The sequence below is a fragment of the Canis lupus genome, chromosome 4 (assembly GCF_003254725.2).
Source record: "Canis lupus dingo isolate Sandy chromosome 4, ASM325472v2, whole genome shotgun sequence".
NCBI lineage: Eukaryota > Metazoa > Chordata > Mammalia > Carnivora > Canidae > Canis > Canis lupus.
This window is the reverse complement of record NC_064246.1, coordinates 58,364,122-58,389,922: the sequence shown is the minus strand read 5'-3', so window position 1 is coordinate 58,389,922 and position 25,801 is coordinate 58,364,122. Positions and strand designations below refer to the sequence as shown.

Below are 25,801 nucleotides of genomic sequence, written 5' to 3'. Positions count from 1 at the left end.
CTGCCTATAATATCTACTTGGTTATTTCGGGGTGCTTTTCCAATTTTAGTGATTTTAGGGAGGAAGGAGCAAACACTACGTGGAAGCTTGAGATAGTGTTTCATTCAGGTTGGCTGGCTCTTGCAGCCAGCCAAGCTCAGACATGAGAAAAGGCCCAGGACTGTGAAGGAAGCAAATTGAAGTGGAAGGAGGGCAAGATTCAGTGTCAGGAGATCCAAGTTCTACTCAAAATCCAGCTCAATGGCGCCACCTGTGGAAAGCCATGCTTAGTACTCCAGAGCAGTTAGTGTCCCTCTGCCCTTATAAGGACCTATAATGGTACCAACTAAGTGGGTTACCTGTAATTCTTTCCCAGTGGACAGAGAACTAGTTTTTTGAGGGAAGGGGTGTTTTTATCCTTGGCATATCTCCTTTAAAGTGAGTTTCAGAAAAAAAAAAGTGAGTTTCAGTTAACTTTTGCTGCATAAAAACTCCCACACTTTATGGCTTAAAATTACATTTATCATTTCTCACAATTTTGTGGATCGTCTGGGCAATTCTATGATCTGGATCAGCCTGAATGGGGCTGGATGTAGTCTAGGAGTCTTCCCTCATGTGTCTTGAAGTTGGCAGGCTGGTTGATCTGAGGAATGGCTTCAACTGAGATGATTCACTTCTGCTCGCACGGCCTCTCATCCTCCAGTCGGCTAGCTCAGGCTTCTTCACTGGGTGGTCGTGGCTCCACAGCACAGTGAGCAATGAAAGTCCTGATGCACAAGCTATCACCAACCTTTGCTTATATCACATTTACTAATGTCCCGTTGGCCCAAATAAGACATGAGGCCAAGACCAGATTCAAGGGGTAGAGACATATATTTCACCTCTTGATAAGAGGAACTGCAAAGTCACATTGTCAAGAGGAATCTCTGACATTCTTGCAGCCTACTAGGAGAACCTTGAACTATGCTTGACACGCAGTAGGTAGAATGCTTGTTCCAAGAATTAAGAGGTAAATAACATCAAATACCATAATAGTATTGTCCACCTACCTCCCCCTGCCACTGACTGATCTACTTCCATGCCTCCTATCTACTGTTGGGATCTTCAAACTGAGCCAGAACTTTATCCAGTGGTTTAGAAAGTTTATTGCCCTGGACTTAAATATGATGATGGCTCCTTTCTGAGAGTTGCAGTTCACATTGGACCTCTTTGTCCTACCCATTTTTGTCATAGGAGTTGTGTATACTTTATTGGATTATAGGTTAGGCCCTCTAGTCTTTGCTCTGGAAAAGGGGAAACCCTTTGTTTACCAGATCAGCGTCAGCCTTAGCCAGCTGCACATCCTTTTGCCAGTTGGTGTCACTTGGTTTCCCCCTGGTGGCTGCTTCTTGCAGAGCATCACTCAAGGTACAAAATCCACCTTGTGAATTGCCAAGAAGTTGGATGGAATCAAGAGCCTTCCATGGGAGGCTCTCAACTTAATGGAAAGCAAGAGATGGAAAGAAAAGTAATAAGCAAAAAATTTTAAATTACCATCTAGACCCTGTAGCTGGTGAGTCCTTGATTGTTTCACCATAACTTGGCCCGGAGGAAAGGTAAAGCAGCAAAATAAAGATAATACATACAAAAGATATCCATATCAGTAGAAGTCAGGTGCTGGTGGGTAAGGAGTAGCCATTATCATTGAACAAAAATGGTGGAGTTGGAAGAGGTGAGGGGGTGTCCTGAGAAGATCAGCTCGTCCAGGGCCTGGTAGGTCCCCACGACAAAGCCCACAAAGCCCAGGATGCTGATCAGGAGGTCCTTGGCGATGGTGAGGGGGCTCATGCCCTCTGAGTAGTAAGTGGTGATCTCCAGGAGGGGTGGGATGATGAGGGCCAGGGCGCTGCTGCTCACGGAGCCCACCAGGGAGAGGACCAGGTCTAGGCGGGGGATGAGGATGGCCAAGGTGCCTGCAGGAGATGATACAGGATACATGGATCTTCAGCACTTAGTTAAGGTTTTCGAGTTTGGCTTTAGAATCCGTTTCTTAAAACAAACTAGTTGTTTCTCACATTTAGTTACATAAGGAAAACATCAAAAGTCCTGTAATACTCCAAACACATTCATTAGGCGTTATGAATTAAAAATTTGGTGTGTGTCCTAATAATTTTTCCAAAAAATGCATTCATAATGTTGGGAAGAGAAATCTTTCCTTTTTGAGGTTCAATGATGGGGGGGGGGGGGCATTGGTAGGAGCTGGGGATTTACTGACAATGGACAAAATTAACAGGACAAAAGACAGAGTTTACTTCAGGCAACACAGAACAGCCAAAGATAAGAGGTTCACTTGCTCATTTCATAAGGGGAAAGAAGGGGGCAGAAAGAGCATCTATGTAAGAACAAGTAGAAGTTATGCAAGGTTCAGATCGTTTATTTAGGGAATTAGTGTGTGATGATGGTTAGTCTCCTTTCTGGCAGAAAACCTTCCAGAGGGGATTTATGGTGGTTGAACTTGTCAGAAGTTCCTGCTTAATTCAGCAAATGAAGTTCAGATAAGCATTTATTTTTTCCCTCCCTGTGGCTGCTGTTTGTTTAAATGCTTTTAGCTTAACATAATTTTTATGCCACTGAGGTGCACTTCAAATCCCCATATTATTCAACAATGATTAAGGGACACCTGGGTGGCTCAGTCAGTTGAGCATCCAACTGTTGGTTTTGGCTTAGATTGCGGTCTCAGGATTGTGGGATCGAGCCCTGTGTCGGCCTCCCTGCTCAGCACAGAGTCTCCATGTCCCTCTCCCTCTAATCATCAACTGCTCTCTCTCTCTTTCAAATAAATAAAATCATCTTAAATAAAATAGTGATCAAGCTCTTAATAAATAACAGTGCTGGGAACTGTCCCATCTGCTTGGGACATATCAATGTACAAAAGATACAACAACTTTTAAAAAATGCCTTTATAGAGCTAACATTTTAACAACTAACATGACTACACACACCTCTTACTTGCAAATAATTAGAATATGAAATTATTTATAGGAGAAAGGGGGTGTTCAGTTGGAACAAGAGCACAGGGTCTCATTAAGAGAATGTCTTTGTCAGGTTTTACATACATGTCAGAAAACAACAAACACCAGAAGCTAAAGATTTTGAAATTATGTATTTTTCAATTATGTTTTACAGGCCTGGGCTTCTACATTTTTTCATTTGACTTTTTGGAAGATTTTCACCAAGAAAGCCCAAAAGTCTCCCCCGGGCCTCCTGTGGAGGAGGTGTGTGGTATATCAGAACCAAAACAGGGCTGGGAGGCAGGATTCTGGTTTCCCCTGTGTGGCCGTGGTTCTGTCCCTACCTCTTGCTCAGCTTGTTTCCTCCTCTGCAAAATGGGGATAAATGCTATGTGTCCATAATGGTATTATGGTTCACACTGCAAATGGTGTTCAAGTTTTAAACTCATTTATGTCCTGGGATAACTGAGTTACTTGATGTAAAGCACCCAGAAAAGGTATCTTTATTGTTACTTCAATTTATTCCTAATTTGTGTGGATTGGGGCAATGCATGCAGAAGCCATAGGCTTCAGGAATTATCTTCATACTTAGGACAAATTTCTTATCTCGCTAGAGTCTCTAAGGTTCCGAATGGCAGTATCACTGCTTCCTGGGGTAAATCGGGACAAACAAATCATTTCAAAGAAAGAAAACTGGTGTCCACTGCATTGCATGGGTTGGTCTAGTACAGCAAGAAGCAAGAATCGCCCCAAGGAGAAGTCTTAGAATCAATTAAAAGGAGCCTTAGGGATAGCTGGGGAACACAACACTCTGTACAGGAATCACTAGCATCTCCTTCAACCCTGCTAAAACACTTGCAGAAGTGGGGTACCTGGATTAGTGGGCTTGAGGCATAAGGAGTACTGAGAGGCTGTGATCGGGGCCAGCTGAAGCCCAAGGGGCAAGTCCAGCTCACTGCTGCCACTGGGGAATGTGATCCTAGGCTTGCCAAACCATTTTAATTGTCTCTCTCCCAAAACATCAGAAATCTGGATTTGTATGTGAGATCTTGGACATTTTAAATGTTGGCACAAATTTATACAACATTCTGAGGCTCAGAAAAACACCTCTTCTGCCAGATTGGACTCGCTGGCCACTGACCTCTGTCTTGGAGGTGAAGGGTGCTGATGATGTGGGTTCAGATCCAAGCTCTGGCGCTCCCTAGCCAATTATCGCTCCCTGCTTCAGTTTTCTCACTTGTAAAGTTTATCATAGTCCTACCTCATGAGAGTCCCTGTAGGGCTGAATAAAATACTTTGAAATATGGCCAAAAAAGAGTACAGTGGCTGGTACACAGCAAGTATTTAATACATATCAGTTCTTAACATTATGATTAGTGTTCAACCAGCTGTGTCACTCTCTCAGGCTGGACACCTGTGACTCTGTCTAATTAGGTACATGGAGAAGAATTAGGTGTCCCTGGGCTTACATGAGTTACTCCTTGTAATGCTTTAATATGGTCCTTGAAATACAATTAGCACTTAATCAGTGCTGGTTATCATGACTATCCCTCACCATCTGGTGGATTCCTGACAGCCCTCAGGAAAAGAGCAACATTTTGCTCTGCCTTGTACTCACACGTCAGGCAGACCATGGCGAGGCGGATAGACAAGTCCAGAGGCAGCGCCCAGCGCTTTGACACCTGGGAGGTGGCAAAGGGGATGATGATTTCTGCAGGGACGAAGAACTGCAGAGCATATGTGCACAGGATACCAACGACATACAAGAGCTTGACCGACTGGTACAGCCTGCAGGACAAACCAGAGAAATGTTTCCTAAGGTCACCATGCTCAGATACCTGGCCTCCTCAGAACATTAACCCCTGACCTTGGGATAGTCCCTTGGGCTCCAGTTTCCTTGTCTGAAAATGATGGGCAGGGGACTTGCCAGAGTCAAGAGGGAGTCATGGCAGAGCATGTGGTGAAAACAGAGGGAAGTATCACAGGTTCAAGTGACAACAGGGGGGTCATCTCTAAATAAAAAGAACCTTGAGCATGCTTCTATGGAATACCTTCATAAACCACTATCACTTGATGGTCAATTTTAGATTTTAGGAACTAGAGGCTCAAGGCCAGCTACCTTGCCCAGGTGAAGACCAAAAAACCTGGGTATAAACACGGTAGTCCTTTGTGATCTAATGTCAGTCCTTAGCGATTCTCTGGATTGCCCCAAAGCTCTTGGCACATAACAGGCCATCAACACATGCTTCTTATAGGTTGAGAGAACTGCAGAGTCCCAAATCTTTGGGGGAAGAGGCAGTTTACAAAAGTCCCCAAAGCCTCTCTGCTACTCTGGAGGGTTTCTTGTTCTGTTCTATTTGTATATATAAACTAACCCTCCCTCATTCTCACTAGATCATGAGCTGGGGAAGGTAGTGAAATTCAAGATCATAGCTTACTTGGTCAGCACCTTCCATGCCCCTATGTGCCTAGACTGGTGTCTGCACAGAATTGCCATGCAGTAAATGCTTGATAAGTGATATTTGTCACCTTGGGAAAGGAGCCCCATTTAAGCAAATGAAGCTCCAAGTGACCCTTAAAAAGATAGCATCCTGTAATTAATGACATGTCTCAATGTGAGAGACAGTGCTGCACAATGCAATACAGGCTCATGTGTCTATTTAATATGGTACTGGGCAGCCCGGGTGGCTCAGTGTAGTTTAGCGCTGCCTTCGGCCCAGGGCGTGATCCTGGAGACCTGGGATCGAGTCCCGCATCGGGCTCCCTGCATGGAGCCTGCTTCCCCCTCTGCCTGTCTCTGCCTCTCTCTCTCTTTGTCTCTCATGAATAAATAAATAAAATCTTTAAAAAAATAAACAAATAAATGAATATGGTACTGTTGGGGCACTGAGGTGGCTCAATGGGTTGAGTGTCTGCCTCCAGCTCAGGTCATGATCCCAGGGTCCTGATATTGAGCCCTGTGTCAGGATCCCTGCTCAGTAGTGAATCTGCTTCTCCCTTTCCCTCTGTTGCTCCCCCTGCTTGTGCTCAATCTCTCTCTCAAATAAAATCTTTTAAAAAAAATAAATATGGTACTGTTGAAGTCTGGGTTTCATGAATTGGGTTCATTTAAACATAAAATTTTTACAGTGGTCTTCCCAAATTGGTTCTTGTTTTACTACTTTTTCAACCTAGCTATTCTAACTTGGAGGATGTGCATTCTTGGTTAGGGCAAGCAAGGCTCTGTAGCACAGGCCTTAGGAAATGTAGTTGGAGATGAGTGTTGCCACCCACCAACTCCTCTCTCTGCTGTTTGTTCTCCCTGAGGACCCGACCCCTCCCTTCTCTCCTTAGGTGAGCAAGGACTGTCACTTCTTCTCTCTCTTCCTAAATCATGTCCTCCTTTATACTAAGCTATCAAAGCCTCACTCAACATGGGAAGCTATTGAAGAAGGAGCTCCTTGGACAGAGATACCAGAGCCCAGGGTTCCTGTGATAGCTCTGCTTCTCATTCACTGTGGGGGCCCTCTAGACCCTATTTTGCCATCAGTGGAAGGGAGGCAGCAGTCACCCACACATTTCCACCTGACCCTGAGTGCCCACCACCTGAGGGCCCGTGAAGTTACCAGCAGTTGGGTAGATTAAGGGTTATGCTGGCCTTGATGTCATTTCCAAACCGCAGGTAGCCCAGAGACCCGATGCCAATGTACAGGGCAGTGATGATAGACATTCCCAAAGACAGGATAGCTGGGAAGCGGCGGGCGTCCTTCATCTTGTTTTCCAGGGGCAGAACCTACAGAAGGATCATAGTGTAAAAAGAGAGAAGGGGAAAGAGGAACATGAACAAAAGAAGAAAGGCATGTGACTTCTGAGTATATCCCAAAAGTACTGGAAGCAGAGACTTGAATAGGTATTTGTACAGCTATGTTCATAGCATCATTTACAATAGCCAAAAGGTGGAAGCAACCCAAGTGTCCATTGATGGATAAATGGATAAACAAGGATGGTATATACATACAATAGATATTATTCAGCCTTAAAAAAGAAGGAAATTCTGACATATGTCATAACATGGATGAACCTTGAGGTCATTATGCTGAGTGAAATAAGCCAGTCACAAAATGATACATGGTACATAATTCCATTTACACTGGTACCTGAAGCAGTCAAATTCAGAGAGTCAAAAAGTAGCATGGTGGTTTCCAGGGACTAATGGAGGGGGAAATGACCATTTTGTTCAATGATTATAGGGTTTCAGTTTTGCAAGACAAAAAGAGTTCTGGAGATGGGTGGTGATGATGCTTTCATGATAAAATAAATGTTCTTAATGTCACTGGTGTGTATATTTGAAAATGTTAAGATGGTAAATTTTATGTTAGATATGTTTTACCACAATAAATGAGAAAAGAAAGGAAAGAAGGCCTGGAGTCACAAGATGAGCCCTGGACCATTTGGAGCTGGAAGGGCCCTTTTTAGGTTGTGCAGACCAAGGAACTCAGCCTCTGGGGCAGCCTGATCTGGCTAGCAGATGCATTTTGTTTGGCCAGCACAGCCTTTTAGACAATTGAAGGTGAATGCCTTTGGGCACAATATTATTGCCCCATTCACCAGGCCCACCTCTCCCCCTCATGTGGATGTATACCTGGCCTCTTCAACCACATTGCCTTCTAAAGGCTTTGGAGTTTGAGACTTCCAATTCTAGTGCATTCGCTGCTGTCTGTTCAGATGGGAAGGCTGCGACACAGGTTACACACAGTGGGCTGTGGCAGAGCTGGGACTGGAGGTTCCTGGTTCCTCAGCAGGACATTCCCTATACACCATGTTCTTGGGATCCTTCTTCTCCAGATGCATACCTGGCTCTGAGAGAATCCAAGTTGAGACAGCCTATCTGGAGCCTGCTGGGCATCCCAAGTTCACTTCTGTCTTTGGAACCAATCTGCTGGCCTCTCCTCCCATAAATTCTTCCTTAGGCTTCTATCAGCTAACAGCCCACCTCCACCTTCTCCTTCTCATTGATCAGGCCATAGGCTAAAGCACATTTTACATGCATCATTAGGCTAATCTGTGTCTCGGTTTCTTTATCTGAAAACTTACCTACTGGAATTTTTTTGAGATTTATATGAGCAACATAATGGCATACAGTAAGGGTTTAGTAAATGCTAACTGTTCTTTTTAATACTGTGAAGACTACATACATCTCTATGAAGATCGTGTTTGTCAAACTAGGGGTGATGGAAGGGGAGGAGGGCGGGGGGTGAGGGTGAATGGGTGACGGGCACTGAGGGGGGCACTTGACGGGAGGGATGAGCACTGGGTGTTATTCTGTATGTTGGTAAATTGAACACCAATAAAAAATAAATTTATTATTTAAAAAAAAGATCGTGTTTGTATAATTCTTATTTTATAGATGAGGAAAACAAGACTCAAGATGTAGTAAATTGCCCCAATTTACACAAAGATGAAAGTGGCAGACTGAGGCTGCAGACTGGGGCTGTCCTCCAAAATTCAAGTACTTGCTTCTACCCAATCTTGACTATATCCCTCCAGCATTCGATATATTTATTATTCAGTAGGACCTTAGTGTTTACTCCCTTGTACTGTTAACTCCTTTTTTTGTCCTATATGCATCTCAACCCCATGCAAATGAAAAATGCTTGAGGGGAATGCCATGTCAAGGTCATCATAATGCCTTTCCACTTTCTTTCAGATTAGGGGCAGGTTCCTAGTAGAAGCCAGGAAAATGTCTGAGGGATTATGTGGAGCCTGAATGACCCAACCTGAGCTTTCCCACCCTGCAATACATTTTCACTGCATAATTTCTACAGGCTAAAAAATTATCTTTTTTCTCAGTAGCTGGCTCTCTCCTTCTCTCCTCCTATAATCAAATTGATAAACAGCCATTTACATAAAGTGCAAAGGTCCCTGGATTGGGAGTAAGGGGCACTTGGCTTTAGCTACAGCTGTAGCTGTTCCCAGCTGGTGATCTGGCTCAAGTCCCTTTCCTCTTCAAGGCTTAGGCTCTTCTTCTGTAAAGTTAGAGACTGGGCTAAAAGATTTCTAGAGCTGATGTGAACTCTGAAAGTCATCATCATTAGCACGTAGTAGGTGTATTACTAATACTTATTGAACAATTACTACTATCATTTAGTTGGGGAATTAGAGTTCATGGCCAAAGTAGATTCCAGCATATTCTGCTTCCAAAGTCATTTGCTCAACCACTGCACTCTTTCTTTTTGGTATTTCTGTCCAAAATCCTAAATATACTGTGCTTCCACTTGCATTAAGATGTTGTAGACACATTCCACCATAGCTCTCTTACTGATTAAAATTAAAATCTCTGGAAAGAATACATAAAACAACTATCCATGGACCTGCAAAGTATATAATAGCACGTGGATTGATCAAAACCAGTACAAATTACCTTTATGGTACTGGGTTTCTTGATTTTTTTCTTACTGTATCTCCCAATTTAGACTCAAGAGGACCTCAAATCCTAGAATTCTATGCAGGGGATGGAGAAAGAAAACCGTCCAAGAGAAATCCTCTTTCTGGCTAGAGGACATGGAACAGAGACCCCTGTGGGACAGACAGTATGGAAGAGATCCCTATTTTGTTTGTTTGTTTGTTTGTTTGTTTCCTTTTTTACTCTCACAATCACACTCCCAAGGCAAGTCCCAGTCACAAAACAGCATCCTAGTGTATCAATGACTATGGTGTTCACACAGGTACCTAAAAATCTGATACAAATTTTTCTCTTTGAGCAAAAGAACTAGGAAAGGGGGCTTTGGGACTTTAAAGAATGTGAGGACAAATCAGCTCTGGTACATAATTTGCAGGGTCCATTGCAAAATGAACATGCAGGGTTTCTTGTTCAAAAATTAAGAATTTCACGATGATAAAAACAGAGCATTAAACCATGTGTGGGATTCTTCCAAAGACAGGTCCCTACCCTATGTGACTGCACAGGTAGCATGTCCAGGAAGCAGGGCCTAGAAAGAATCACTGTTCATTCATCCATTATTTTTATTTTAGTTTTTCCCTCTCTTTTCTCTCAGTGCTTAATCCCAGTCAGACTCAGTCACAGGAAATGCACAGCACCATAGGAGGTTAAAACTTTGGCTTTCTAGCCAGAGAACCAGAAAAAGAAGCCATTAGAAGCTGGTGAGTGTTCAGGAAAATATGCATAAGAGGAGGTTGGAGAAAGTGATCCCCTAAATCTGTGGTGAAGTCCTAGGCTTTGTTCTAAGTTGTGCATGTGTGGGAGTGATGTGAAGCATCAAGCATTGTTCAAAGAAATTAAAGAAGACCCAAATAAATGGAAAGACATTCTATGTTGATGGATTGAAAGACAACACTGTTAAGGTTTTTGCACAGATGCAAAAACAATTCAATGGAGAATGGATAGTCTTTTCAACACATGATGCTGGAACAATTGGGCATCCTATTTAAAAAAATGAACTCCAACATACAAACACCTTTATCAAAAATTAACTCAGAACAGATCATAGATCTAAATGGACAATGAAAACTATAAAATATTTAGAAGAAATATAGGAGAAAATCTTTGTGAACTTTGGTTAGGCAGAGTGTTTTTAGATAAAGTACTAAAAGCAGAATCCAGGGCAGCCCGGGTGACTCAGCGGTTGAGCCCAGGGTGTGATCCTGGGGTCCCAGGATTGAGTCCCACATTGGGCTCCCTGCATGGAGCCTCCTTCTCCCTCTGCCTGTGTCTCTGCCTCTCTCTCTCTCTCTCTCTCTCTCTCATGAACAAATAAATAAAATCTTAAAAAGAAATAAAAAAATAAAAGCAGAATCCATAAAAATAAAAATTTTGACATATTGGACTTCATCAAATTTAAGCCTTTCAAAGAGCTTTGAAAGGCATGGTTAAGAGAAGGAAAAGACAAGCAACAGACTACAAAAAACATTTGCAATTATATAGTCAATAAAGAACTTGCATTTTAATAATATAAAGAATTCTTAAAAAATAATATAAAGAATTCATAAAACTTAACAGCTCAGTTTTTTGGAAGTTTGCAGAAGATTGGAACAGACACTTCATCAAAGAGTATATACAGATGACAAGCCCACAAAATGATGCTCAAAATTACCAATCAAATACTACTATGTCCCTATTAGAATGACAGAATTTAAAAATGCTGACAGTACATAGAAGAACTAGCACCTGGAATGTTCATCTATTCCGGTGGGAATGCAAAGTGGTACAGCCATTATGAAAACCTGTTTGGCAGTCTGTTATAAAGTTAAACATACATTAATATGTGACTAACAGACTTTTCTAGAGAAATGCAAACTTCTGTTCACATAAAAACCTGTACACAAATGCTTGCTTATAGCAGTATTATTCATAATCGTCAAAAACTAGAAACAACTGTTCTTCAGTGGGTGAAACTAATCAACAAATCCTGGTGTTGTCCATACAGTGGATACTCAACAATAGAAAGCAAGGAGCTGCTGATGCATGCAACAACACAGATGACCTTAACGTGCAGTCTCAAAAGGTTACGTACTGCATGATCCCAGGTATATAGACATTGTGGAAAAGACAGAACAACAGGAGATGGAGAACAGAAGGTGGTTGCCAGGGGCTAGTGGGAAGTGAGGAGCTGACTACAATGGGACAGTATGAGGGAGTTTTTTGTGATGGGGGAGTTGTTCTGTGTCCTGATTGTGGTCCATCTGTGACTCTCTGCATTTCCAAAACTTACAGAAATGTACACATACCCCGCAAAGTGAATTGTATTGTATGCAAACTAAAAGTAAACAAAAATCACATACATAGCACTACCCTTCCTCAAGTGTGGAAACACAAACTATGTAATAATCCATTGTAAATATATAGTACTTCCCAGCTTAAGACTCCTTTTGTTTCATTAAATCCTGTAAATTGTGTTCCTCCATTTGCCTTGATTTTAAAAGATTAAGAAACACATCTTGGTATGAAGATAAATGTTTAACAGATGAATTGGGACAAGAGATTACTTTCTCCTGTGTGCACATAGAGACTCAGAAACCCAGAGTTCCCTGCTCCTGTTCAGAGGGCCACCCAGAGCACAGGAGAATGTCTACCCCAATTCAAACCTTACCACACCAATGCTTTCAAATGAAAAAATGGCTGTTCCAAAGAAGAGAGGATAGGTCTTCCAACTTGCTACCAGGGGCAACCGGCTGGGGTCTGGAATTCCCTACAGGAGACAGAAATGTAGTAAGACCTTTATTCTCAAAGCATGTTTTGGTTCATATAAGAGGGGAGTATTCTGAGAGCAGACCTACATTAAAAAGGAATGTCAGAAATTCCAAAAACTTCAAAAGGAAGTAGGCATCAAACTTAATTTTATTTTATTTTTAAATATTTATTTACTTTTTCATGAGAGACACACAGAGAGAGGTAGAGACAAAGGCAGAGGGAGAAGCAGACTCCCTGCAGAAAGCCCGATGCGGGACTCTAACCTTGGACCCTGGGATCATGACCTGAGCTGAAGACAGATGCTCAGCTGCTGAGCCACCCAGGTGCCCCACCAAAGTTGAGTTTAACATGCACCATACCATAGGGCCAGAGGACAGAAACACTGAAGTACTGTCAAAGAACTAAAGGGTCAGCACCTCATGGGGAAGGAGTATGGTTTACTAGAACCCTCCAAAAGAAAATCTTATGCACCATAGGTTGTACTAGCTTCAAGTCCCACAGACACTTGGAATGTACCAGTGGTTATGGGTGACAGAAACTGTTGTGACTATAGTTAGTGATAGTCTCAGGAATCCAAAGTAATTAGTTAGATATGAAAGTCCCCTTTTCTTCTTCAATGAGCTATAAACTGAAAGGAAAGAAAGAGTGTGGAATAAATATGTTATGTACCCTGTGACCTGAATGAGACAGTAATTACAGAGACATTTCTCCAAATAGGCAACCTTAGGAATTGTCTATAAGTAAATTGAAGGTAGTTATCTTATTAGGAAATTCAATTTTGGAGAATTTCTCAATATTGTCTTGAGGAATATAATACCTATTTATAATTATCCTTAAAAAATTTGACTGATTTGTTATTTTTACTAAATTCCATGGACAAGATAATTTTTTTTCTTGTGATTTCTGAAAGTGAAGAACATCTGAAAGGTCTATGACATATGCCAGGGGGTTTCTAGGTTTAAATTTCTATGTAGCCTTGGGATGCCTGGGTGGCTCAGTGGTTAAGTGTCTGCCTTTGGCTCAGGGTGTGATCCTGGAGTCCCAGGATTGAGTCCTACATCGGGCTTCCTGCATGGAGCCTGCTTCTCCCTCTGGCTATGTCTCTGCCTCTCTCTCTGTGTGTCTATTATGAGTAAATAAATAAAAAATTAAAAAAAATCTCTATGTAGTTTTGTCCAGCAAATAAATATTAGAAAGAGTAGAAAAGTAGGAAATTGAGGGAAAATCAATATTCGCAACTCAACCTCAAAGGTATTGTAATTTGCATTGTGATAGAAGGCCTGTAGCCTTCTAAGGCTGTCTCTGTGACTAAATACTATTTTTCTTCTCTTGAGTTCCTATGGGTAATTTTGGACACCTGGAATTGTAGCCTAGAGGATATAGGGCTATAGGTAATTTGGTAAATTTCAGCTTTAGTACGAGCTCCTGCTTTTCATTTGCCTTTTGCTGCTATCCAATCATTGCAGGAATTGCAAAGCATAATTTTTTTCAAAGGCTAGAATTTGACAAGGATTGGAGAAGCAATATAAAAGAGGAGCTATCCAGAAGAATAACAGAGACATCTTTGTGGAAATAACGGTACAACGGTACAAGGTAGAAGAGTGAGGTACACACCTACCCTCAGAGCTGACCCTAGGTAGGAATCAGTCTGTTATTGATAAAAAGCTCTGCCCAGTGGAGGAATCAGGTGTGTATATGTGTACTCACCTGGGCAATATACTGGGTGATGATGATCAAGCTGACCAGCATGCTGATGTTGGCCAACATGGAGAAGATGGTCAAGACCCTGAGGTTCCGGATAAGGACCAGCAGCACCAGGAAGGGCAGGAAGGAGAGCATGTAGAGTCGCGAGTCCATGGTGGGCGTCAGAATCACGGTCTCATTATAATGGCAGTTGGTCGTTGTGCCATTAACTGCTTCCACTACCTGAGGAAGGAATAGGAAAAGCAAGGGGGAAGATTCAATAAATCTACTAGCCACACGATTAACTTAGTGCCTGACCCATAATCAAACTTCCTCACAAAAGGCATGCCTCACATGGTAGGGCCTCATAATGAGGTAGGCTGTTTCTTTTGCTTATAACCAAAAAACCCATCACTTACTATTTCTTAATTGGACTAATTCTGGTATTTGAGTGAGAGAGTTATTCCTTATGAAGACTGGACCATTCACTGCAAGACATATTGGCATTCCTGGATCCCACCCAATAATAGTTATTTGCATCCCCCAATCATTGTGACAGACAAGAAACACCCCCCACCCCTGCACACAGTACAAACACCCCTGGCAAAGTCAGGGAGGGTGGGAGAGAAGAAGGATGGTATTACTCTGACTAAGCCTGACTTAATGGATACAGTCTTATTGCATAAGCAATACAATCCACTGCAGAACAATTAGAAACTAGAATTAGGCAAGATGTGAAAGCAATGATAATCTCAGTACCCATTAGTAGCCAGGGTCATGTCCTAGAATATATTCATCTATGCATTTTATTTTTTTTCTTCTATTTTTCATCTATACATTTTCTATACCATATCACAAGTTACATGTATTATGCTCATCCTTTTTATTTTACAGCATATGTAAATTGCTCTTATTTTGAAATCTCCTTTTCCCTTAAGAACACACCACAGTTACTTAAATGAACAATTAAATCTTATTTTTTTTCTGACTCCTTGACTTCTAATTCCTTTCAACAGGAAAAATACTTGAAACATTAGCAGGCATTCATGGCCCTCAACCTGGGCCCATTCAATCCTGAAGGCTTATCCTCTCCCAAAGTCCACACCTTCTCCTCCAACCAATTTTATTGCCTCTCCTGAGCCAGTCCCCTACATTCCTGCCTCCAGGTGTTCACTCCTCCCTTGTTGGCTGCCCACCCCTCTTCTCCTCAAACCTGTCCTCCAACATCTAGCTCAGATGCACCTCCGCAAGGGAGCCTTCCCTTACTCCAGTGATCCTTTCTGCCCCCGCACATTTTTGTTCCTTAAGTTCATTATGAGGCAGCCCCGCCTTCAGAGTGTTGTTAGTGGTGTCCTGACCCAGCACCAAAATATACTGATAGCTAACTTTTTTGTTTTAGGACACATCCTACTCAGCCTGCAAACTCTTCGAGAGAATGTTTGCCTTGTCTCTAGACAGATTATAATATTCCGCTGATAGCAGATTGATTTCCAATCTGGTGACACGTTTTAAGAGCCTTCAAGCAATCAAACTCTTTGACCCAATAATTTTACTTTAAGGAATAGATGCCAAAGAAATAAGGGGTTTACAAAGACTTCCACAGATTACAGTAGAAAAACAAAGGGAAACAAATAAAATATCCAATGATAGAAGACTACATCCTAGCCAATCTGTGTGATGGAATATTATGAAACTAGTAAAAATTATATTAAAAAATGTAAGGACAGGGCAGCCCCGGTGGCACAGCGGTTTAGAGCCGCCTGCAGCCCAGGGCGTGATCCTGGAGACCCTGGATGGAGTCTCACGTTGGGTTCCCTGCATGGAGCCTGCTTCTCCCTCTGCCTGTGCCTCTGCCTCTCATTCTCTCTCTGTGTTTCTATGAATAAATAAATAAAATCTTTTTTAAAAAATGTAAGGACAAAAAAATGGTAAGGACATTACAAAATGCTAATCAGGTAATGCTAACTTAAAACAATAACTATGAATGGTTGGATTAATAATAATTTTCTTCCTTTCTTTCTTCCTTATTTTTTTAAGTAGGTTTCATGGAGCCCAACATGGGGCTTGAACTCACAACCCTGAGCTCAAGACATGAGCTGAGATCGAGTCCAATGTTTACCCAACTGAGCTACCCAGGCACCCCAAATTTGTTTCATTTTTAAAAGCAATATAGCATAGTGCTCAAGAATTTGAGCTCTGGGGACACCTGGGTGGTTCAGCAGTTAAGCATCTGCCTTTGGCTCAGGGTGTGATCCTGGAGACCCGGGATTGAGTCCCACATTGGGCTCCCTGCATGGAGCCTGCTTCATCCTCTGCCTATGTCTCTGCCTCTCTCTCCCTGTGTCTCTCATGAATAAATAAATAAAATCTTTTAAAAATAATTGAGCTCTGATGTCAAAAGCCTGGGATTTTTAATGTTGGCTCTGCAATCGTCTATCTATACATAATAGAGTTTATAGCTTCAGTTTTTTCATCTGCAAAATGGGAATAACCACAGTACCTACTTTGATAAGGCCATGGAGGGAATTAAATGGGGGAAAGCATACATAATACTCCCTGTTCCTGACCCAGAATAGATGCTAACTCTGAATGCTTGCTATTTATTCCTTCTTTCTAATTTCTTTATATCTCTAAATTTCTGTGGTATTATAAGCAAAAAAAGAGCCTAAAGAATAATTTCTTTTTTAAGACTAAGGATGTCCTTTGTTATTACCCATAATATTTTACTTAAATTGCTACAAGATAACTTCTGGGCTAGATCAAAACAACTTCTTGGAGACACCAACTGTTAAACCAGAGGTTAAGCAGCTAACGGTAGATAAGGATGGTCTAAGGAAGATTAGGTATCATCCAAAAAGAGCTGTATCAGTCTTAGGAGAGTTAATAATGATTAAGGTCCAAGGCAGGACAACTAACAAAAATCCAAGGTTTCTTCCAGCTAGGTTTTAGAGAATGGCTTTGAGAACAGGTCCAAGATACTGGAAAAGTAACCACTGTAGAACAGTAAGTGGATTGGGGAATTCTGGATTCTTTCGTAACATCTAGTTTAACTTCCTTTGTTGTATTGATGAGGACAGTAGGAGCCCAAAAGAAGAAGCCACATTTGCTGAACCACTAAGAGAAGACCCTCCTTTTCCATGTCCTTTCCCCTTCCACCTTCTCTAGAAGACTCTACCTGTTTTAAATTATCAGCCAGAAACACAATGTACACACAGCAGAAGCCCAGCTGGGTGACTATAAGGAAGAAGCTCACGATACGCCTGGAAGAGAGAAAGAAAATGAGTTATAAAAGAAGAATTGGTTTGTCATTTCTATTTCTGTCCCCAGGGGCTCATGACCTAGTTCCAGCACCTTTCCTTCTGCTATCGCAACCAGCAATGGGACAATAAATCAAGTGACAATAGTTCTTTTAAAAAAAAATGTTTCTCAACTCCCAGCTCAGCAAGTGGCAAAATTCTTCATGGTTAGGAACTCCCCACACCTGGCTCTGCAGCATTCCTCATAATTGATACTAATTGATGTAAGGAAGTAGGCACACCATTTTTATTAGCTATCATTAACATGACAATTTTTTTCTACCACGTGCCAGACACCGTATTAGGTTCTGAGGAAACAAAAAGAATACATGGTCCCTTCTTGAGTGGTTTATAGTTTAGTGATCAAAAAAGAATATGGCACTAAGGGCCACGATGAAAAGAATATTTTACCCTAATTATAGAGTAGATAGCCTTCATAGAAAAACTAATATCTGAGGGGGAGTCCCTTGGGAAGGGGAAGAGAGAGAGAAATTTTTAAAAAGACAAGGAGGAGGAGATGGAGAGGGAGGAGTGAGGAAAGCATCTCAGCAGAGGGATTGGGCAGATTTCTCTGGCTGCGGGGAATCCACTGGAGGGGGCCAGCCTCAGCATGGGGTAGACTGCATAGGAGCTTCTTTATTCACAGAGGTGTCCAGCAGCCTGGCCATTAGGAGGAGAGCATTAAAGCATTTTACGAAGTACTAGGGAGCTAGAAGTTACAGAATCTGGTGATCACTTACATCTAGGGGAAAGGGAAAGGAAATGATCGAAGGTTACTGATAGGCTTTGGTCAGACAATGAAGTGCACTGGAAGGAACAGATTTTAGAGGAAGGGGAAGAAGTGACACATTCAGTATGTGAATCGTTGAGCCAGGGGCTCCTACAGGAGACATTCAGGTGGCAACTATATGAGGGTCTGGAACTGTTGATTTGTCAGTAATGGATAAAGCCTTGAGAAGACAGGTCAGTGTTAGGGAGCCTGTAGAGGGAGAAGAAGAGAAGGTGGTGTGCCAAACCCTGGAGAACACCAATATTTAAAGGGAAGATAGGAACAAAGGAGCCTGAAGTGAAAACAAACGACTGGCCAGAGAGGTAGGTGGGAAACTAGGGGTGGGGAGGCGTTTAATAGAAGCCAAGGAGAGAAAGTGTCTGAAAAAGAGAATAGTCAATTGTACCCACACTGTTGAGAGATTCTCTAGGGCAAAGAGGGTGTAATAAGGAGGTCTTTTAGGACATTGGTGGAAAGAACTTCAACAGAAGTATAAGGACAGAAAAGGCAGGTGACCCATGGAAGAGGTGTATGGAATCAGATGTATGGAAGTCAAGGCAGAGGATGTGCTGTTCTCTCACAGAGCTAAGGGTGAGCACCAGTCTTGATGATGCCCATTCTGTCCATCGTTGTAGATCCATTGCTTCAACATGTCCTGATACTGCAGGAATTCAGTAAATATCTGCTGAATAAGCAGCTGCTGAATAGGAGCTAAGACGGTGGCTAGAGGATGGTGTAAGGTCCAGGAAGCTTTATGAGTTTATTTTACTATTCTTAAGATGGAGATACATGAATGCATTTAAATGTTGAGAGGAAGAGCCCACAGATCCAAAAAAAAAAAAAAAAAAAAAAAGGTTGAAGTTATAGAAGAGGAAATGATTAGAGGAGCAAGGTCTCTAAAAAGAGCAGGAAAAGCTGCTTTACATGTTCAACGATGACTACAACGATTTGAGGGGTAAGTGACAGGCAAAATCTCCTCTTGGGTCACACATTAGGAACATTCTGGTTATCATCCCAAAGCCTTCCTTGTCTACTCAGAGGCTGAATCTATTGATTCAGTATGTGAATGAGCTTTGGGCCAAGGGAGATGCCAGAGCCAATGGTTTTCTGCAGACTATATTATGTAAGAGGGCACACAGCAGGGCTGTAATGGTTGAGTATCACAGTTCAAGAGAGACTTTGATCTAGATGGTACTCAGAAAAGAGTATGGAGAGGGGGTGGGCACAGGCCTGAAAACAAAGATAAAAGAGCAGATACAATCTCAAGTACCAGAGGATGGAAGGGATTGACTTGTTCTGTGTCTTTCCTGAAAGCAAAAGGCAGGAGCTGCAGCTCAGCAAAAGGTCCTTAATATCTCCGTCTTTTTTACTCTTTTCTTCTCACTATAAACTCTCTCCCTGGGGAACCTGGGTGGCTCAGTGGTTGAGTATCTGCCTTTGGCTCAGATTATGATCCTGGGGTCCTGGGATTGAGTCCCATATCAGGCATGGAGCCTGCTTCTCCCTCTGCCTATGTCTCTGCCTCTCTGTCTCTCATGAATAAATAAATAAAATCTTAAAAAACAAAACAAAACAAAACAAAAAACAACAAGCCACAACAACTCTCTTCCTAAGGGACCTCTTCTGCCCCCTGGCTTTGTGGTTGATGACTTCAGTTCTGTATCTCCTGTATGATGACAATAAGTTCAAACCTATACATATCACTGGCCACTTGGCATCTCCACTTGAACCTCAAACCCAACTTGTCCAAAACAGTAGCCATCAGAAATCTCAGTCAACCTTGACTTTCCTTTTTCCCCACAGTCCCAGGATCTGGGATTTGGGATAACCAAATTCATTTTTCTCCATCCCCACTGTTACCCAGCTTGGTCCCAGCTGTCACTGCCACCTGCCTGGCAGTTGTCACTGGCCTCTTCATGGGTCCGACTTAACTGATGATTGCTCACTTACAATGTATTCTCCTCACAGAAACCAGAGAGATCTTTAAATGATGCAAATAGGATCACTTGCCTGATTAAAACCCTCCAGTAGCTTTCTAGTTGTTTTAAAGAAAAGAACAAAAACCCTTAGGAGGGTCTAAAATGTAGTTTTCCAGGCTCCTGCCCACTTTCCCTTGGGTAATTCCTCATCCTTAAGAATTCCATTCCTTCAGGGATGCCTGGGTGGCTCAGCGGTTGAGCGCCTGCCTTCAGCCCAGGGCATGATCCTGGAGTCCGGGGATCGGGCTCCTGCATGGAGTCTGCTTCTCTCTCTGTCTATGTCTCTGCCTCTCTCTGTGTGTCTCTCATGAATAAATAAATAAAATCTTGAAAAAATAAAATAAAAAAAAGAAGGGCAGCCCAAGTGGCTCAGCGGTTTAGCTTCACCTTCAGCTCAAGGTGTGATCCTGGAGACCGGGGATCGAGTCCCACGTCGGGCTCCCTACGTGGAGCCTGCTTCTCCCTCTGCCTGTGTCTCTGACTCTCTCTCTCTCTGTGTCTCTCATGAATGGGTAAATAAAATCTTAAAAATTGTTAAAAAAAAAAAAAAAGAATTCCTCTCTTCAGGGCTCATCTCAACTGTTCCATCCTAGGAAGCCCCCATGAGCCCACACACATCTCCTTACCTGCTCAGTAGCAGCTAGTATTTCTTCATCATATTTATCCTAGTGGTTATTAAGTAACTGTTTCTTAAACTGTGTAATGCTTGTCTTTCCTACTGGATTATGGGTTCTGTGAAAGGAAAGTCATTCACATTGCTCTCCACAGTATCTCCAGGGCCTGGTATATAGGATAACTGGATAAATATAGTTTAATAAATAAGTGAAGATTATTAAAGCTGCCAAACAAAGGAATGAACACACTGTCACTGGAGGTATACAAGGAGGGGGGCTGGATCAGGAACGTTGCCAATGAACCCCTTTCCATGCATAAAGTCCAACATTTTGTGCCACATGAGCCAGCTTTCCAGGGAAGAAGGCATCCCTGACAGCCTCATCTCCTCCTCCTGTACCTTAGTCTACTTCAGGGAAAGCAAGAACAAGTTACCTTCCCCAGTGGGCATGGTTCCGGAGCCAGGCGCTGGGGCTGGCTTCCAGTCCGTGCTTCACCGTATCGCCATAGTCCATGAAGGGCTTGTTAAGCCTGTAGGAGAAGGTGCATATATAGTTACCAAGACAGGGTTTAACCTAAGATCATATACTAAAAAGTCAGGAGACACATAGCAGGCAGGACCCAGCTGGAGTAGAAAGACCACTAGGGCAGAGACCCAAGTTCTAGACTTAGACACCTGGCAGTATTTCCAGTATTTGCTTGTTTTCCTTACCTGTCAAGTAGGGGTGATTACTATATAACAAGGTTAATAAAGCACACCTCACATGGGTTCAGTAGTTTTCATATCCATGATCCCAATGGAGTCTCATCACAATTCTCCAAGGCAGGGTTAGGCATGGATTATTTATGCCCAATTTACAAATGAACCAAGCAGATAATCACAGTGGCCTGATTCAGATTACCTAATATCCCAGAGCCTCACCTTAGGTCTCTGTCCCAAATGCTTTTTGGATACTTGTTGGAAGAAAGAGGGAAACTCTTGTGATATGTAGGATGTTTCTGGGATATCCTTGAGAACTGAGTACCAAAGGAACCGACATGAGAACAGTTTTCCTCACCTGTGGCAGAAGTGCTGGGCACACCTGACCAGGATGTGCATACAGTGGCAGGCGGTGAAGCCCATTGCTAGCAAACTGAGTGGGCCCATCTGAGGTAAGGAGGAGCCAGGGGAAATGGGAAGAGAAAAGAGAATGGATTTATGAAGAACAATGCAAGGAGAGATTTGCTAGTACAGATACCATTTGGCACTCAAGGAACTTTCTAACAAACTGCTTTGTGAGTCCTTTTTTAGCAGCAACAACTATTCTTTCAAATACAGTCTCAAGTAGTACTTCAATAAAGTACATAAAGCAATTACAATAGGAGTTGTGACCCTTAGTGGCCTCTGAGGTGTCCCTGAGAACTAGTGCTTCATAGGGCACAACTGGAAAACTCATTATAGTCCAACCCCTGCATTCTACAGGGGAGAAAACGGAGCGCCAACGAAGGGACAAATGATTCACCAGGGCCTCTCAAAGTCTGCAGCAGAGCCAGAACTCAGATCCTAGATGTCTAGACTCCAAGTCTGGACCAAGCTGCTTCCCACAAAGAGTGCTTATTGCAAGCCATTATAAACTCTTAGAGACTGTCCTCCCACTCTCTGCTACAACTCAGTCATGCAGGCCCCACCTGCAGCAGCCCCTCTTACCAGGATGCCTGCATTCTTCACTGCCAGGGGTAGTCCCAGGATCCCTGTGCCCATGTTGCCTTTCACCAGGTGAACCAAGGTCTGGAACGCTCTGAAGGAGAGAAAAGAGACATGAGGGTAGGTGTGTGAAGGTGAGGAGGTCCAACAGGCATTTGCTCACAGCATGCCGACACCTGAACACAGCTGGATAGCTGGGCCCCTGGCCATCACTCAGTCCCTGTGGCCTTGATTGGCACCTCTGGATCTCCTGTAGGGTGGTCAACCATCCCATTTGCCAAAACTGTCCTGGTTTTAGCAGCTAACATTCAACATAGCCATTCTAATATTTAGTATATAATAGATACCATACTAAGTATTTTACCCGTATTGTCTTATTTAATTCTCTTGGCAAGACTAGAAAGTAGGTTATTGCCTTTATTTTGCTGATGAGCAAACTGAGGCATAGAGATTTTTTTATGACTTGTCCAAAGATATACTGTGGAATCAGGATGCGAACCCAGAACCACTTCAGAGTCCCTGTTCTTCATCCCACTTCTACTGGACCACCTCCTGGAAACAGGCCCAGAGAGATGCATAGAGGGAAAAGTTCCATTTTCTAACCAAGGAAACAGAAGCGGAGAAAGGGGACAGCCCAAGGTCATTGAACCAGTAGCTGAGACAGGACTGAACTCAGAGAAGAGGGATGGAGACCATCAGCGAAGAGAAATCATAGTACCTTCTCAATTAAGTATGTCAGATGATTCAGATCCTCAAATGGGATCTGTGGAGACAGGGTCATTTGGGGATTGGGCTTCAGAGGAATTTTTTTGCCTATCAGGCCAGGACCTCAAACTGGGGAAAGGCATGTCTCCTCCCTGCCCCAAGAAAAGCAAAAACAAAAACTCAGACCCCTTAAGACAGACGGGTACCTTCAGGGATAAATAGTTTCAGGGAGGTACTCTCCATGCTGATGAGTTACAGAACCACCTATTACTATACCTCTTGGTACCTGGATCAGATTCAACCAATGTGAGTGTTGGATTTATAATCACAACTTGAGAAACATCGGAAATTACTTGGGAGAGACTTTTAGTGAGGACACTGACTGTGAAGGGCACCAGAGGTATTCTGGAAGGAACCTGGTCTCTGAGGTTGGATGAACTAGGGATTAAATCCCAAGGCCACTACTTAGCTAGCTGTGTCATCTTGGGCAACACATCTACTTTGCTGAGTCTCTGTAAATGTTGGGAGGAATGATATTTTGAAAGGATTGCCCCAACCACCCTTATCTTTATGTTAATCCCTAGCTCCTCTAGCTTTCTGAGGATCTGCCCATTGATTTGTTATGGGTTAAAGAGAACAATTGAGGGAGAAAGTGGGCGGAGAATCGCGTGCCCTTCTCTCTCCCAGTGGGTGTCAACATCGCTGACTGAGCACTTGTGCCCTACGGCCCTCCAATAATAGGCTTGTTTTGCAACAAGGGAAGGGTCAACAGGTCACTTTAGAAATTTCTAACCAAGGGACTTAAGAAATCAGAATTTAACTTTGGGCCATGTAGCCAACTGAAAAACTTAGTGTGGTGAGCTGGGAGGCAGGAGACTCATGTTTGAGCCCTAACTCCTTTGTTGACCTTGGACCTTCATGGTATTCACAGTGGCCAGCTTTTAAGGGTGCTGGGTTTGCAAGGGGCTTTATGTGCAAATCACCTTTGCAGCCATCCTGGGTGGAATGAAATGTTATATCACAGAGGAGAAAGTGGGGCACAGAAAAGTTCTGTCACTTGTTCAAGCTGGCTAGCAGCTAAGTGGGCATTTGAACCTAGGTGAGCTGATCTGAGTTCCATGCTTGCCTGACTTGATTCTCTTTCCCTCCAAACCCCTCTGGGTTCTCTCACACTTTATTTCTTTGATTCTTGAAATTGCCACCAAGCCATGTGTCAGTTTAGGACACCAGAGCTAGTTGGTTTCCTCAAAGCCTCAGATTGAGAAACAGCCCAATGCAGCAGTGGATGGCCCAAGGCCTGGAAAGTTCACTCGCAGTGTCAGGAATTCACAGCCCCCAGGACTAGCACCTGAGGGCAACCAAACCCTGTCGAGTGCCAATCACTGTGCTGATGATGGAAAGGGGCTTTGCTGGCCCATAACTTCTCCCTGCTTGCTGTCCACCCCCTCCCCTCAGATGTCATTCCCACAGGCAGCCTCTTTAAATTCACACTGCCATCCATTTACCTCTATTCTGCATATGGGGGACGCTGGGGCTAGGGGAGGAAAGTGCAGAATGACTAGTTGAACGCAGGTGCTCTCTACTTTATCAGTGTTGTCAACATTCTCTTAAAGCAGCAGCACTCTCCAGCAGGCCACCCCACCCACATTTCCTAAGTGAACTGGCCACTCTGCTTGAGTGGTGGAGGCGGAGGTTGCTGAGCCCTGTAGCTTGGCTCCCCCATCTAAATCCCTTTTTTGTCATGGTTTGCAAGTCTTCCCTACCCCTAATTACACCCCAGGGAGGTGGAAGAAAGTCTTCCACATTCTTTGCTTTGGATATCCTCAAAATTGAAGTATGGGTCAAAGTAGAGGCCAGGGTCACTGTAAGAAGGAGGCAGAGAGGAGTCCATGTCTGGTTGTCAAGGAAGCCACTGTGGTCTTAAGTTCAGATCCCACCTCCTTGGAGAAGTTGAGACTCTCCCAATGATCAGGATTGACCAGAACAAAACTGGCTTAGGGCCAGCACTGGATTCTAGTGCCCATCCTGCCAATGACCCAGTGTGTGGCCTGAGTGACTGTGCCTTAGTGTCCCCATCTGCACGTGTTGAGTGTGGGACCATGAAATCCTGGGGCTTTCTGAGCCTCTGCTCCTGCCCCTATAAGCTCTCACCTTGACTCAGTCTCTGACTACACTTTTTTTTTACCTTGTTTTTCCCATCAGCATAATGGGTTGGGGGTCAGACACAGCCACCCCAGGGTTTTTGTCAGGGCAAGCTTGTAGGCCCAGAGGCAGAAATAGGGGTGGCAGAAAAAAGCACTCACGTTATGCCCTTGGTCTTCTCTAAGCCTGGTGACTCGGAAGGGTGTCCATCCCAGAAACTGGAGTCCTTGCTCTGCAGCTTCTTGGCACTTTTGGGCGAGGATGTGAGGTCCAGTTTGAGGTCAACGGCCCCCTGGTGACCCCTGCCACTCTTTGTCACAGGCATGACTGCTTCTGAGAGAGGACTGTGGATGCTGAGGAGGTCTGTTCTGGAAGGAGGCACGCAGGAAGGTGTCCGACAGGTACAAACCCCAGCTCAGCGGCTTGTGCCTCAGCAGGCTCTGGTGGAGCTGGAATGAGGCCCCGCCTACCTCCCCCGGAGTACACTCCTCCTGCCCGAAGAAGCCCAGTGCCAGAGAAGCTGGAGCAGAAGAGGCGGGAAGGAATTTGGGAGAGAAGTCATCCATCTCACCTAATAGCAGTGACTCCAATACCCATCATGTTCATAACTAACATGTATGAAGCACTTCACTAAGAGATAGATATTCTCCTGAGTGCTTTACCTGTATTTTTCATTTAATTCTGTAAATTAAATAATGAAGAAATCAGACTCTGAACTAAAAGGACCTGCCCAAGCAAGATCACATAGCCAGAAAGTGATAGAGTAGGGACCAGG

The 25,801-nt window shown here is 43.3% G+C and overlaps 1 protein-coding gene across 1 annotated transcript; it reads right to left on the bottom strand.

Moving 5' to 3' along the window:
* Positions 1–828: 828 nt before the first annotated feature.
* On the bottom strand, positions 829–25,553 carry LOC112651703 (proton-coupled amino acid transporter 2). The gene is made up of 10 exons (XM_035715471.2): positions 25,188–25,553; positions 22,183–22,273; positions 21,554–21,642; positions 20,931–21,026; positions 17,015–17,099; positions 13,864–14,082; positions 12,056–12,154; positions 6,575–6,741; positions 4,588–4,757; positions 829–1,931 (listed from the first exon to the last, which is right to left on the bottom strand). The coding sequence occupies exons 1-10, from the start codon at positions 25,349–25,351 to the stop codon at positions 1,660–1,662; spliced, it is 1,452 nt and encodes a 483-aa protein (XP_035571364.1). The 5' UTR covers positions 25,352–25,553; the 3' UTR covers positions 829–1,659.
* Between the last annotated feature and the right edge of the window lie 248 nt (positions 25,554–25,801).

Excerpts from the sequence above, each read along its gene's own strand:
- LOC112651703 (XM_035715471.2), bottom strand. The coding sequence starts at position 25,351 with ATGCCTGTGACAAAGAGTGGCAGGGGTCACCAGGGGGCCGTTGACCTC. Across the intron at positions 14,083-17,014 it reads TGGCTGATAATTTAAAACAG|GTAGTGGAAGCAGTTAATGG; the intron begins GTAGAGTCTTCT and ends TTCCTTCCTCAG. Across the intron at positions 1,932-4,587 it reads CGCCATGGTCTGCCTGACGT|GCACCTTGGCCATCCTCATC; the intron begins GTGAGTACAAGG and ends CATCTCCTGCAG.